Here is a 16,165-nt window from a genome sequence, read left to right on the forward strand (position 1 = left end):
TATCTGATACAACTGGACAACATCAAAGTTCCCAAATTAGAAGTATACAACTTTTAATTTTGGATACAATCCATGATATCTACTGCTAAAGTAACTTATACTTTAGTTATAATTAGTATTTTTAAAACAAAAATGATCATTACCACATGGTACAGATGTACAATTTTAGCAGCCCAAATCATTCATAGGGAAAATAATCTGTTTTGTGTAGATACTTTTCTATTTCACTTGACATATTCTGGCTCAGAAAATTAAGGAATGTCTGTTTAAAGAATACCTTTTCTTTTGGGACAAATTAAACTACATATTGACAATATAGCATCATTTGAAAATTCCTGAATTGATGATATAATTGAGCATCATGAACCACAGAAGTGTAAATGATTCAGTTCAGTGGTTAAATCACACATCCTTATTATATTGCAAGAAATGTCAAAATGCTATAAAGTTATGAGTCAGCAATGAGCAGAAGAAAAGTAGACTATTTGAATCAGCCAAGATTTAAAATAGGGCTATTTAAAATATTACAGGTTATATTATGAACTTCGTTTGAGTTTGAAGTGCTCATCTCTGGATTGAATAAGTTGCATTTAAATTTGATGGGATTTTACAAAGATAAGCCACTGCCAATACTGATTTTATTTCCCCTGAAATTATTGATTACAACATTCATCATTTCAGGGTATGCAATATACTGTACCTTTAGGCAAGTTATTTCACAAAGTGTCTTCCACATACCTTCTTGTATTAAAAACTAGTAAATAAATCATTTAAAAAGTTACTTGGAATTGTTCTTTCAGTGCAATTTAACTAATTATTAGTGTGAAAGTCATCACCCTTCTCTTTACATGTTTCACTAATATGGCAAGTATGCATATCATTGAAAGCATATTAGTATTTGCTCATTATATTAAAAATATAGTAAGCATCTCTGGAAGAAATCTTTGCTAATTCCTCAAAGCAATGAGATAATAAAACATAGTTAATGCTTGTGAAAAAATTAAGATATATTAAAATGAAAGCATATCAACATGACATTGATGTGAAAGTTATCTGATCTTTCTAAAGGATTGAGGTCATGGAAACTAAATTAATTTTGTTATATGACAAGCAAGGTGCTAGAGAAAATTTTCCCACATTAATCTATGAATGGACCTACACTATACATAAAAGTGCTTTGGGAAAGCATATTGAAGGTAACTGTGATTCAATTTTCATTAGAACATTACAAGAGAAAATGTGATGCACCCAGACTGACGAAAAACCTTGCATGCAAGCTCATCGTTAGAAATTGTATGACTCCTAAAAGTACAAATAACATATGTAAGAATGAATAAAGCTAAAATCACTTCCAACATATTGAAACTATAATGTTTAGACAAAAATGGAAAAATCTTTCCAAGTTAACTACTGCTACAATTAATTATACTTTAAATGAGATCCAGAATCTTTTGCTGTACTGGAATTTTTAGAGCCAATAAGCATTGCTCCAAAAAATGTCAAAGCACCTAATAATACAAAAAAAAACCTTTTTAATTTAAACTATGCCTTTTTTTCCATTCATAAGGCACAAAAGTGGTATTTCTTTTGACTAAGTTTAAGGGAATGCTATATAATGTTGGCCATGTTTTCTTCCTTCCATGCTCATTTCTATTTTTTCTTTTTTTTAATTTTTATTTTTCAATTACAGTTGACAGTAAGTATTATTTTATACTAGCCTCAGGTATACAGCTTCGTGGTTAGATATTTATATAATTTACGAAGTGATGTTCCCGATTAGTCTAGTACCCACCTGGCTTTAAACGAACATAGTTATTATTATATTGTTGACTATAGTTCTCCTAAACTATACTTTACATCCCCATGACTATTCTGTAACCACTAATTTGTCCCTTTTAATCTCTTTACCTTTTTCACCCAGTCCCAACCCCATCCACCCATCTGGCAATCATCAGTTTCTTTTCTGTATCTATGAATCTGATTACGTTTTCTTCATTCATTTTTTTTTAGATTCCATATAAGTGAAATCATATGGTATTTGTCTTTCTCTGTCTTACTTCACTTAGCATAGTACCCTCTAGGTCCATCTTTGTTGTTTCAAAGGTAAGATTTCATATTTTTATGCCTCAATAATATTCTATTGTGCGTGTGTGTCTATGTACACTTCTTTATCCAACCACCTACGGATGGGTACTTAGGGAACTTCCATATCTTGGCTATTGTAAATAGTGCTGCAGCGAACACAGGGATGTATATATCTTTTCTTTGGATAAATAACCAGAAGTGCAATTGCTGGGTCATAAAGTAGTTCTATTATTAATTTTTAAGACACCTCCATACTGTTTTCCATAGTGGCTGCACCAATCTGCAATCCTACCAACAGTGCATGAGGGTTCCCTTTTCTCCACATACTCGCCAACCCTTGTTTGTTGATTTATTGATGATGGCCATTCTGATAGATGTGAGGTAATCTCATTGTTGTTTTAGTTTGCATTTCTCTGATGATTAGTGACATTGAGCATCTTTTTATGCCCATTGGCTATCTGCATGCCCACTTTGGAGAAATGCCTGTTCAGGTCCTTTGCCTGTATTTTTTATTGGATTGTTTGGGGTTTTTTGGTGTTGACTTATATCACTTCTATTTTTATCTTCAAAAAGAAAAATATTTTTTTTTGCTTTATGGGTATGGTTGCTTAATTTGTTTTAATTATCTGTGAGAAGCACCAAGCCAGAAATAGTCAATGATACACACTCAGGTAATAATTTTTTTAAAAAAATAAAGAACACTAAATAAAAGGACAAATACCAGAAGCAAAAGTATCTGAAGTATCTTAACTACAAAACCAGGAAGATAATTATACTTGCCTGTCGATTTTACAAGGTTGTTGTGAATAACAAATATATGTGAAGCAGATCAACCTGTCCACTGCTATATATATGCTATTATTTTTCTTAAATAAGGAATTATTCATGAAATTTAATGAAAATTGAATGATTAGTGTAACTAGTTCCTAAGAAAATGATTTTGTTTATAGATTAGAAAGAATATGAATTATTGTGCCACTTAATGGCAATGTCTTTTGGTTGAAATGTTTTAGTTTGGGCTACTAACCCATCTGATACGATTAATACACAAATCACAAAATGAGGATTTACAGTGATATTTATACTAATATATTAATTTTATATACACAGGCATATATTGATATTTATATTGGTATACTAATTAAGTACAAAATGGTAATGACCATCTCTATCTACTGTAAAACAATGTGATATTGCTCTTCTGAAATCAATCTAAATGTTCCACAATATAAAGAATAAGTGGTACTGTAAAAATACATATAAAGAATTAATTTATTTGAAATTCACTGGAGTACATGAAATAACTACTTACTTTTAGCAATAGAATTTTGAAGACCTGCAGATGACACGGTTGTTTGTTTTTGCAAACCAGAAGTCTCCTGTTCAGTTTTTTCAGTAGATACAGATCGTTTATTGACTGAGAAAAAAAGATATAATATTTACTATATACATATTTTAAGAAAGCATCATTAGCTGAAACAAAATGAGTTCATGATCTCGTTCTATGGAGCATAAACATGTATTAATTAGGTACACAATGTTCATTGTCAGTCATTTCTTTAAAATTGTATATATTTAACTTATGTTTTACGAAATTGTGTAGAATTATGTCCACATACATGAAAATTTACAGCACATCAATAGTAAACAGGGCAGATTTATTTTTTAAATGTGCATTGGATAAAGCTGTATAAAGTGTATTGATTATTTATCATTTTTATACCGATTACAAGTTTAAATGTTAAGATTTTAGATATATTAGATAAAATAAAACTATAAAATTTTCACTGTTTCTTTTGTAATCTCATGACACAGGTGAAATACTGTGTACACCAGAGTACATGGCAGTATTTTCATTGAAGATACAAAACTAAAAACCTTGTTGTAAATGCAAGCTTATGGTAATAGCCAATAGTTAAGTATGAGCATGAATGAGCTTCAAGTTCAATAGTTGTATTAATTACCAGTTTTACTCCCAGAATTTACTGTTGTAGAACCTTCCCATGACCATTTTTTTTGACGTTGATCAACACGGTTGCTCCGCTCCAATGTACGAGAGAGAACAGCTCTGAATTTCTCCTATTTAAAATAAATGCCAACAATTTTTACACATTCCTTATAATGGTTAGTATAATTTTGACCTGTAGGTTATAAAACAATACCACCATCACATTTTATATCAGGCAAAATTTTTTGTTTCAGGTAAAAGTTAAAAATAGAGACATGTTTCAGGTATCAATCAATATTAATGCTTCTCCTGAATAACTAGGTTTTAATCTTATGAATCTGAATCGAGGAACTGATCATACTTCCTTCTGCCTGTATCACTGGGAAATTTAGAACCAAATTTGTAGCCTATTTCTAGAAACTATATGAAGACTGAATGGTCCACTTTTGCGTTTGCTAATCTTACCTTATATTTTATTTTTTTCACACTTTAATTTTCCCCTCTGTTTGATTCCCTCAAACATTTATCATCTGGTTGTAGTATGTATTTTTTAAAATACACTTGAAATTCTTTTTAGAATGAGGAAGGAAAAAAATCGACTAACACATACAGGAGTAAAATCTATGCCAGAGCCATCTATTTTACCCACATTTAGAACATCTTAAATTCTGGTATTAATATAGTTTTAAAAAGATGAATTGGTCTTGACCTCGACTCAATTTAAACTGCTCAAGATAACAACTATACAAATTTAAATGTCATACTGTGGCCAAACAACTCCACTGCCAGAAATGAGGTGGTTTACCTTTCTTAGATATTTTTCATCCCTGTGTTATAATACACTGTGGGCTATACTCAGGTAAGCAAATCAACTTCTGGGCCAGACGGTTTTCTATTTTTCTCTGACAACAACCATTCCTTAGCAACAGTATACTTATAATATCCCCACTATTTCTCTGAGGCCAAAGAGGGTAAGCATACCAGGAGAATGGAGAATCATCATATCCTCTACAGAGAATAGCAAAGAGAATAGCAACTACAATTCTTAAAATAAAATGTATCTAATGGCAATATTTTAAAATTATATTTTCTAACAGGAAATTGTTCTAAATTACTTAGAAACCCAGAAATTATAATAAATATTAAAAATATAGACTAATGTTGTATTTGTAAAACATTCCTGATTCCTAAGAATTCTATACCTGTTTCCAAATGCACTGACCCTCTGTGCTCTCAGGTTCCTTCATGCATCTGTAGCTGAGATGTATCGCCCATTCCCAAAATTTGGGTTTTTTACCCTCTCTACCTGCAGCCTACTTATAGTATCCCATGGTCCCTGCTCTGCTGGGATCCACCCCACCCCCCTACCCCCCGCACACACACTCCAGTTAGCTCTCTCTCTGTGCCTTTTCTCCTTATTTTTCTGCTTCTTCTCCCTGCCATGTCTCTGGCTCCCTTTCTGTCCACAGTGCCATTTTGCTGCATTCTCTTCTTTTCTGTACTCTCTCTCTCAGATTCCTCTTTCTCTAAGAGATGGTATTTTTTTCTCTCAGTCCCTGAGACTCTCTCTCATCTCCAGGGGCCCTCCTCCACTCTGCATACATAGTTTTCTGTTTTACCTACTTTGGTTCTCTATCTTTACTTAGTTCATATTTTCTGTCTCTGTCTCTCTCTCATTCTCTTTAACACACCTAAGTAAATTAAGATGTTTCACAGAGAAAAATGAAGAGTGACAGAACAGAAATACTCAATGAGAGTCCATCAAACACTGGAAAGTGAAAAATGATAGCATAAACAACCATAGAAAAAGGTTCAAAAAGACAGATAAAGTGGTACTGGGTCATGGATGGGGAAGAAATGTCATGAAGACAGTCCCAGAATAAGATCCACAGAAGGAAGAGAGGGCTGGGGATAAGGCATATGCAAGAGCAACTATGTGCACAAGGAAGGAGAGAAAAAGTGAGTACCACAGAAAAAGAAGCAACGAAGGCCCATGGGGAGAAATGAAGCTAAATAGAAGAGAAAAAGAAATGTAAAAATTAGAGCAACAGAAAAAAAGAGAAGATACAAACACTCATACTGAGAGAACAGGCAGAAAGTCCAAAGATGGGGAGAAAAAAAGAAGCTAAAACAAAGAAAGCAGAAAGAAAAGTGAGGTAAACAGAGAACCAGAAGACAGGCTAAGAATTATTTAGGGACACTAGAGTCATTGGAATAAAGAAGAATAGAATGCCAGCAAGAAAGAGAATGGTGCAACTGAGAATGTACTGGATTTAGAAGAGTCAAGGATACTCAGAGTGAAGTAGTGGAATGACCTACAGGTGAAAAATTTGGTGGTGGGGAGAATCACACAGAATGAGGCAGGTAGCCAGGTACCCATGTATAAATGATGAAATGCAAACTTACTTAAGAGGGACAGAAGAGAAAAAGAAAGGGCATCACAAAGGCAGAGACTTATACCAAAAGAGTGCCAAAGATACCAATAGAGTTCAGAAGGGAAAAGAGAGCAGTGGGGCACAAAACAGAGAAAAAGGGAATGTGAGGAAGGTGAGAGAGGGTGTACACCAGAGGGAGCCAGGGGAACACATAAGTGAGAGCAGTGCACGTAGTCCCACCATCAGAGGAGCTGTGAGCAGTAAGCCTGTCAGATGGGAGGCCTGTCAGGGAGGACCAGACAGTGGGTCTGTGAATATCAGGAACTGGTCCAACACTGGAAGTTTTGGGGTAGGAGAGAGAGCTATTTAGAGCAAACTCAGCACCCCGTGTGCCATGTCCTGAAGGTGGACAGGGATCTCTTCCTGGATCTGCACAGCTCCCTTTAACCTCAGCCAGTGGGTCTACACTCCAAGGATCTGATGGGATAGAGAGGCAAGAGCCTCTAATGCTTAAGGAAAGAATAAAGAATTGGGATTGATTCCCTTTCCACAGGTTGGACCAATAAAGGCAGAGAAAGGGTAAGAAAAAAAATTATTCCAGACCCAGGTAACACAGTGTATAATTTGATTAACAGGCCAGAAAAATATATACCCTTTCTTCTCGTAATTTTTGTTTTCTTTTTTCTTCTGCAGATATTCTCCGCTGTTCATCTTTTTCTTTTTGTTCCCGCAGCTTTCGTTTTTTTTCTTCCATTTGTTTTTCATATCGGATCCTGGACCTTCTTTCTTTTTCAAGTAGTTGTATTTCTTTATTAGCTAAAATATTCCAAACACAAGGTGTAAGAGCCAAGAAAACATTTACATTTTCCACATTAGAAACAGAGAAGGAAAGAATTAATATTTTTCATTCTCTTTCTTAAAAACAATGATCTATGCTGATAACTAAAGATTTTTTATGTACATGAACAGAGATGGCCACTAAAGATTCATTTTCACTGGGTATTCATTTAACTCCAGAAAAATAAATTAGCTTAGATGATTCCCATCCTGCCTGAACCAAAATTCCAAAGAAGAAATAGTTTCACTCGTGATACTTCTGCTGACTTGAGGTAAAGTCAAGCCCCATCAGCTTAGCTTAAAGTATTGTACTTTAAAATAATAATTTAAAAAAAAACGGCCAGAATGTTTTTTTCCTTCTACTAAGAAACTTCTTTCAAAGGCCTCATCTATACAGACCATATTAAGTTCATTGACTTAGTCACATATCACATTTTGATGTCTTCCTCTATTCAAATTTCCCCTCGCTTAATCCTGGAGAGCATCTATGCCCCCTACCAAGAGGGAGGAAGAAACAGCTCCTCACTAAAACAAAGATAATTGATATTCCATTTGAATGAAGTTGATTGAGCACAGAACTGTTGTTAGTGGATTTACAAGACCAGAGGAAGAAAATATAGTTAGTTGAAAAAGCATCCTCTCAAGATGTATAAAGATTATTCTTTTAGATCCTAACTGAGAAAAAGTTACACTTGAGAAGCAAAGCAATCAGTGAAAGATACCGCATCTATGTTAGAAAATTTTCAGCAACTTCATTTTCATGTTTAGTATCATTTTTACTTAAATCCCATTCTGCTTGTTTCTACAAATGTTGAGAAATTTTCATACCTTAGTTTTCAGAAAATTAAAGCTAAGAGAAACTCCTACTTCGAAAATTAAACAATTTAGTCAAACACTTCATGGGCCTTCTTTATCTGATTTAGTATAAGCATTTAATCCAATATGATGCATACTATAAGTGTAATCTATCATACAAACAGATAAGGAAAAGTAAGTAAAACCACTTTGGAAATATATAACCTTAATATAAAATTCATCCATTTTGATTTTTTTTAAAAAAGTCAAAACTGTACCATCTTGTTGTCGTCGCCGTTCTTCCCTGCGCTCCTTTGCTAATTTTTGTTTTAAATCATTTTTAAGAACAGATCCATCCAACACTGAAAAAAAGAAGAGTTAGACATTAATAAGATCCAAAATTTTAATAAAGATACTCTGACATCTCCCAAAGCATTCAAGAAATCATACCTGGTTTAAATGCTGATTTTGTATTCGAGGATTGAAACTGAAGAGAGCTAAAGCCACTCTGATTCCGTCTTTCCTGAGCAATGGCATGAGCAGCAGCAACTAAAATACAGAGAGATAAAGTAATTAGACATTAAGAACACAAACAGCTAATACAGGGTCTGCAAAGCACAGCCAATTGTGTCTTTGATGATAAAGGATAGCGTCTCCTCCTTAAGATGAAGTCATGATGGGTTAATCATGATGGGATAACAAAGACATACTGAGAGTTCATGATGTGCGACAAAAATTTCAGAAAGAATTAAAAATGTGTGCTGTGGATGTGCCAGCATATCTGTGGATATAGTTGTTTAGTGGGAGCAACAGCACCAGTTTGTAGATGAATAGGAGCCAATGATTAACAGCTTTTAAAAATGCCTCAGATAAGACATTACACCAAGTACTAGAAAAACTGAGCTGGCAAGGAATTGGAAAAAATGTTTCACCATAAATTGGGAATTTAGAAAATATTTTGGAGTTTATGGATCTTAATTTGGAAGCAAAAGTGTCAGCAGTGAGATCCTCAGATGTTAGGACCTATATTAAGTAATATATTTATAAATGATCTAGATCAGGGGCTTTCTACCCTGGCTGCATACTAGAATCACCTAAGTTGCTTTTAAAAAATTTAGCAATGCCTGCCCCTCCCCACCCCCACTCTCTTGAGGGTGGGGCCCAGGCCTTTGCAGTTGCTAAAAGCTCTATTCTGATGCACAGTTAAGGCGGAAGACCACTCAAGGAACTTCCAATTAGATGGTATTATTCTAAGTAGAAAAATGTCAAGCAGACATAAAGTTATACAACACAAATTTACATATGTCCTGTATAAACAGGCAGAAAAGCAGTAAATAACTTTCAATGGGGGGGGATAGGCGTAAAAGGTGAAGAGAAATATAGTCAATAATAGTGTGTTTGCACGGTGACAGAGGATTACTAGACTTGATGTGGGGATCACATCATAGGGTATATGTCAAATCACTATATTGTACACCTGAAACTAATATAATATTGTATACCAACTATACTTAAATTAAAAAAAAATAACTTCGATAATGGTGAAATATAAGAAATAGAAGCACACTTTGAGGGAAATAAAGAAAACAAGTTGTTTTTGCATGTTTGGTTTTCCTGCTTAGAGTCCTAAGTCCATATTTTGGTATAATTTAGCCAACCATAAGGGTAATTTCTCTCAAAATGTACAATTTTACCAGATTTAAAGATCTTATTAAACATAAGTAACCTTAGAATTAGCTATGATGGGAATAATGAACCAAATCAGATAAAGATTAATGTGTTAATATAACATCAAATCTGATTTTTAGACCTTTATATTGAAATTCCTACTGGCAAGAAATACATTCACCAAAAGGGCAGGCTCTAAAATTTATTTAAAATCTCCAGGCAATGGCAGAAAGCCTTTGTATCTGGTCTTAACAGAGTGAATATTTTATTCAATTCCATGGAATGAGGGTACTTATTTACCATCCATTTTAAAGTAACAATAAGGTGCAGGAAATATATACAACAGTATTTCTTTAGTTTTTCTACTAATTCTAAATCTTAAATTAAGGTTAAAAATTACCTTTGCCTGGAGATTAAATAAGAAAATGTGTAGTATTTATTACTAAAACTGAATTATAAATCTTAATCTATATTTATCATACTTTCCTAAAAATTGCCATAACAAATAATGTATATCACTTCACCATATATGAAGTTCTTTTCATTTGTATCACCTCAGTAAATTCTCATAACAATCCTATAAAATGGATAGTATTGTTTTTTTCCTTTTTTTTTAGATGAGAAAACTGAAGCTAAACATAACTTTCCCAGATCACACAGGTATTAATGGTGAAGCCAGAATTTTATTCAATTGTAAATTAAGAAGCAACTTTACTTTGAAAAATTACATAATTATCAAGGACCAGATTATACAAAACCCACATTAATCTTTATGAGTTACTTCAATAGTCTGTTCTCAGCTACCTTCTAAGGTTACTGTATAGATTCAGCAAGAAATAAATGAAATATAGGGGTTTAGGTTTAAATTATACTTTGAAAATAAGCAATAGAATGATTTTTAAATAAAGTATTTCTCTTTTTCTTTTTCTTTTTTTTTAAAGAAAGCACTATTATGCTGTGGCTAAGAAAGGCCTAAGTTTAAAGAACAAATGTAAAAGAAATTACAAGAAAACCATCCTCTACCAGGGGAAAACTTAAAATTGATCATCCTACCTAGCCCAAGAAAAGCCTCAGAATGAAATAAACCAAAAATAGGCATCACTAGGATGCCAAAGTTAAAGAATGCTTTATATTTACTAGGTTTTAAAAAGACATCACTGAAATTTTAAAGTCCCTTTTGGACATAAAGCATTTTAGCTCATTACTGACTTCAATACAGTGGAAAATTTATGCTTCTCTCTGGGCCCTCCCTTTTTCAACACATGCACGTGCCCACACACACAACGCACACCCACATATATACATACATACATAGTGACACACGATCTGTGTCATTAGAGCTCTGCTCCACTAAGGCAAACTAAATGCAAGAAAGGAAGGACACTCGATGACAACTAGTTCAAGAATGGTAATAATCTTCCTAAGGCTGCACCCAAGCACAATCAACCAAAATGCTTAATGTCATGAGAAGTCAATAAGTACACATCCCTATACGTACTCAGTATTGTCTGCCAGAGATGTTGCTCTTGAAATCACTCTCAAAATTCAGCATAAAATCTGTAGCCCTACCTTCCCACAACCTTTTTTTCTCCAAGATCCTTTCTTCTGTAGGCGCCAGAAAAAATAGAGCACATAAACTATTTTTTATTAGTATTTTTATTAGGAGGAAAGGGCATAGTTTGGAAAAATGATTGAACGGGTTTTTTTTTTGTTATAAAAAGGGCTATATTTGTGGTAGAGAACCATCATACTATTAAACTAATTTTACAGATTAATAGGTCTAACACTGTTATTTGGACCACAGAATGAAAAGAAGCAACCATCACAAAGCACCCCATTTCATTTGCCACAAAGTCGCAAAACATTTCATTGACCCTTTGTCCCCTCTTCAGGAAACGCTGAGACCTTGAGGGTGGTTCTGGTCTAGCACGTGATGTTTTAAATTTCTAATATAAAATGGCAGCAAGGAGGTCAGCTATGGTTCTAAGTTAAACCTTTTCGCAAAGCTTTTTAAGTTTTTGGTTTGAAATACTGTGAATTCAAGCAACTATCTTAAAATACTTTTCGATGTTCACTATACAAATGTCTTTTTTTTTTTGAGCGGGGGATATCTGGAACGCTGGTTAATTTAAGTCACTGAAACCAATGTCAGAAAGCCTTAGGTGTCAATAACCAACCAATAAAGCAACCTGAATTTACTGCACTCTCCAGGTGAACGATTAGAAGCTGGAGACGGAAAAGAGTTTTTCTCCCTATAGAAATGATGAAAGTGTATTTGCTTCTGACACATTCTTTGGGGAATTGAGTCAAAGCGTTCTTAAGTAACATAAAGCCTCTCAATCGCAGCGAATCTAAATTAATTGTTCAATTGCAAATGAAAAAAAAATCCCTAAGGATTTCAATAAAATCGACGAGATCGTTTTATTCAAGTTGATGTAGGAGGCAACTAGCCAGAGAACTGGCTAAAAGCAACCTCCCACAAACAAGAAATACTATCTCGCTCAGGTAGTGGAGCAGTCTCCTGGGCCAATTAAGCAATGCGCTGCCAAATTTTACAAAGTTAATAACTTTAAGGGGAAGAAAACTTTGGCGATGGGACCAGTTTAGGAGAAGCACCCTCAATCAGTTCAGCCTAGGGGCTGCAAGATGTCTCAGGGACGGTGACATCTTAGCGATGTTATGTGCTATAGCAGGCACATCAGGAGGAAGAGAGAGCCAAGTTTCATCCCAACTTCGACTCCCTCTCCTCAGCGGACCTTGACCAGGAGGGTGCGCGAGGTAAGCCTGTGGGAGAGGCAAGAACTGCGACCGCAGGAAAGAATCAGAGCGCGAGCGCTCACGGCCGAAGGAAAATTACAACCACCGGCGCCTGGAAGGGCTGCCCCGGCCGCGCGGGCGGTCCCAGCGCGCGGGATCCCAGGGCGCGCCCGCATATGCCCGGCAGTGGCACGTCCGTTCCAGCGATTGTACGGCGCCCGCCCCCAGCAGAGGCAAGCAGACTCGGGACCTTCTGCCAGGTCTGGGGTTCTAACCCACCCCGCGCCGCACCTAGCAGTGCCCGTTAGTTCTGAAGCGCCCTGCCCAAAGGGGTTTGGCCTTTGGTGGCGCTGGCCAGGCATTTTCCCTAGCGTCCCTCTCCCACCGCAGCTCCCATCCCATCCCAAGGGGGTCCAAAGGGGATGAAGGGAGGACGCGAGGCGACTCCGGAATAAAGTTTTCTTGCGCCCTCTGCGCTGCTCCAACGGTCTCCGGGGCCACAGGAACACCGCATCTCTCACGGCCCTAGCCCCACCCACCCCCTTCCCAGGACCCGCCGTCTGCTCACCTATGCGTTCCCTCAGACCCCTCAGGGATGGAGTGTTACTCGCGATAACGCGCTCCGCCATCTTCCAAGCAGTAGAGCCCTGAGCAGCAGCTGTCTCGAGGGCCACAGTGCGCAAGCTCCGACGCGACAGCCGCTTGGGCTGGAGCGGCTGAGCTGGAGGGCGGGGCAGCCCTGGCGGGGCGGGGCCCAAAGGGCCGCCCCGCCCACCTGGGACCCGCAAACTGGACAGCGCTGCTCTCCACGCACCACGTCGTGACTGGCTGGGCGGCCACCACCGCGTCTAAAGATGCCCTCTCCTACATTCCCTGCTCTCCCCGCACTCCCATTGTAGCAGCCAGCCAATCATCACGAGGCTTGGCCATCCAACATTCCTTTACTCCTTTCATCACTTCTACCTGGCAACCAGTAACATTCCTTCATTCATTCATTCGTTCACTTACGAAGCTTTTACTTAGTGGCAACTGGGTGCGCTTGTATCACAAGTTTGCTAGTCTTTGAAACACTACACAAAGAAAGGCCCAAGTTGAGGGAAGCGCCCCCAGGAGAGGCTAGGTGAGAGAGAGGTTCCTGTGACATGGGAGGGGCCCTATCATGAGTAGACACTTTTAAATTGTTGCAGAATAAACCATAATACCTTTAGGTCTCAAAGTTGTGTGAATTAGGTGCTTGTGAGTCTTTTACAGTGAAGGAGAGGATTTACTGGCATTACTTGCTCCAGATTTTGGAATAAGCCCTTAGAGTTTGCAGAATGTCAGTCCGCCCCCCCACCCCCGCCCCCACCCCAAGGAAAAATGTATTGCCCCATGCGCCTTTGAGGGGCAAACATAACTTCATGGGTGCTTGCCTGTGCAAAAGTTGTGTTATTAACGTGGTGTGGCACACAGTTGTAGGGAGCAATTTATGGATGAGTCCATAGGTATGGTGCAGGAGACCCCCAAATGGGGTAGGAGACCTCTTGTGGGATGAGCACTTTGATGAGCCCACTGTGTCTCAAAATTATATGAGAGCTGTAAAATGGTAAAAGCTAATAAGAGCAAACACTTATTGACTCTTACTGTGTGCCAGGCACTGTTCTAACTGCATCATGTTAACTCATTTAATCCTCCTACTACCCTATGAGGTAGGTACAATTATCATCCCCATTTTATAGATGAGAAAACTAAAGCACAGAGAGGTTAAAAAATTTATCCAGAGTCACACAGTTAGAATTGGAATTTGAACACAAAACATCTGACCACAGTATCCGTATGCTTTTAGCTTAATGCAATACTGTTTCATGAGAGTTGAGATCTATATATACTATATAATTCAAAATTATTAGTATCCATAAGCATAAAGACCTAAAAACACATAAGAAAAAGCCAACCTTACAAGAGTGAGCAAAAGACATAAACAAACCTTCCAAAGGAGAGAAAACACAAATGGTCAATTGACATAAGAAAAGATGCTCTTTAGCAGTCAAAAGAATACAAAAGAAAGCGACAAGGTATCATGCTACACCTACAGATTTGGCAAAAATTAAAGAGCTGATCACAAGTAAGTGCTGGTGAGGATGTAGCTTAATACTAGTAGAGGAAAGAATTTGGCATTGTAACACTCAAAACCTTGCTCTTATGGATATACAGAGACCAATGCTTTGCACGACCTAAATGATGGTAGCTATGATTATTAATACGGCACATGTGTGATTAAGGTGCTAGCAAAGCATGTACTGAATACACACACACACATACGAATTCAGCTTTGATGAATTTATCTGGACTTCACAAATAGAAAATCTAGAAAAATGCAACATCGCCTTTGGAGTTTCTTGCAAAAATGTTGAAAATGGTGAACTCATTGTTCAATATTGAATGCATCCAATAATGAGGCAGCATTCAGACAAATGCAGACTGTGATGTATTCTACAAAACAACGGGTCTGGATGCTCCAAAATGTTAATGTCATGAAAGATTAAAAATAAATATCTGAGAAGCTGTCCAATCAGAGGAGGTTAGAGTCCAAGTATAATACATGATACTTGATTAGAACCTAGATTTTTTAAAAAATAGAAGTCTTTCATTATTGGGACAACTGGGAAAACTTGAATACAAACTGTATATTAGATGCTCTTACGGTATCAAGGTCAAATTTCTTGGGTGTGAGAATGATACTGTGGCCATGTAGGACAATGTCCTTTTTCTTAAAAAATAAATGTTGAAGAATTTACAGTTAAAGCGTAACAATGTCTGAAACACCATCTAGCAGTATAGAGTAAAAACAGCAAATATCACAAAATGTTAAAAATTGGTGAATCTAGATGGTTACAGAAATGTTCATTTTACTATTCTTTCAATGCTTCTGTGGATTTGAAAATTTTCAAAATAAGTTGGAGAACTTTTTTTTTATTTAGAAATTTGTCTTCAGCTCACTTGGAAATGCCACCACTTTGAAATCAGCTCACTTGGAAATGCCACCACTTTGAAAAATAAAATCCGATTTGGAATTCTGTATAGGGAGGCACCCTGCATAATCTTTTCAGTATTTAAAGCCTCCAAAGGCCTTAATCCCACCCAGGTGTGGGGGAGCTGGGACAATAAGAGGTCTTTGGGTAAAAAAAAAATACAGGCAGCATATGCTGGGAGCTGAGCAAGGAATTAAAATATGTTCCAAAACTCAGCAGGATGAGAAATCACTCCTGGTTGGAGCCATCAGAGAAACCATTATGGAAGAATTGGCACTTATTCTGGACCTGAGGCCCAAAAGAAAGCAATCTCTCCTTAATTCCATCCCACGGTGGCTGAGTGAAGAGATGGGTCCAACTGTGGCAAGATCTTCCCATTTTTCAAAATAAGCCAGAAATCTGGATTTTAGTGTAAAATTTCTTATTTTAAAATGATGAGAACATTAAAAGTTTTGAAAAACATGGTGCAGGATCAGATATCTAATCTAATCAGTGTTCAAGTTTCCCAATTGTCTCATTTTCTGTGTTCGAATAAAAATCCAAACAAGGCTCACACATGGCATTAATTGATATGTTTTATAAGTGTCATTTAATCTATAGATAAATCCTGCTTTCTCTGTAACATCACTATGAAGTTTAGCACTCATCTATTCATTCAGTAGGTAAGTCATTCAGTGAAACCTGACTGG

General features: G+C 36.6%; 1 protein-coding gene across 6 annotated transcripts in view; it reads right to left on the minus strand.

Annotated features, from left to right (window-relative positions):
* Nucleotides 1-13,159, minus strand: part of MAP7D3 (MAP7 domain containing 3) — a 30,042-nt gene extending 16,883 nt beyond the window's left edge. For all 6 annotated transcript variants that reach the window (XM_036227042.1, XM_036227038.1, XM_036227041.1 and 3 more), the window contains exons 1-6: nt 13,034-13,159; nt 8,491-8,589; nt 8,319-8,402; nt 7,061-7,224; nt 4,050-4,164; nt 3,398-3,502 (exon numbers count right to left, since the gene is read on the minus strand). In XM_036227042.1, coding sequence (XP_036082935.1) covers nt 3,398-3,502; nt 4,050-4,164; nt 7,061-7,224; nt 8,319-8,402; nt 8,491-8,589; nt 13,034-13,094 — 628 coding nt within the window. In that variant the 5' untranslated portion in view covers nt 13,095-13,159. The remainder of the gene's footprint in view (nt 1-3,397; nt 3,503-4,049; nt 4,165-7,060; nt 7,225-8,318; nt 8,403-8,490; nt 8,590-13,033) is intronic.
* Nucleotides 13,160-16,165: the final 3,006 nt, after the last annotated feature.

The sequence above is a fragment of the Rousettus aegyptiacus genome, unplaced genomic scaffold (genome assembly GCF_014176215.1).
Source record: "Rousettus aegyptiacus isolate mRouAeg1 unplaced genomic scaffold, mRouAeg1.p scaffold_m13_p_9, whole genome shotgun sequence".
Taxonomy (NCBI): Eukaryota; Metazoa; Chordata; class Mammalia; order Chiroptera; family Pteropodidae; genus Rousettus; species Rousettus aegyptiacus.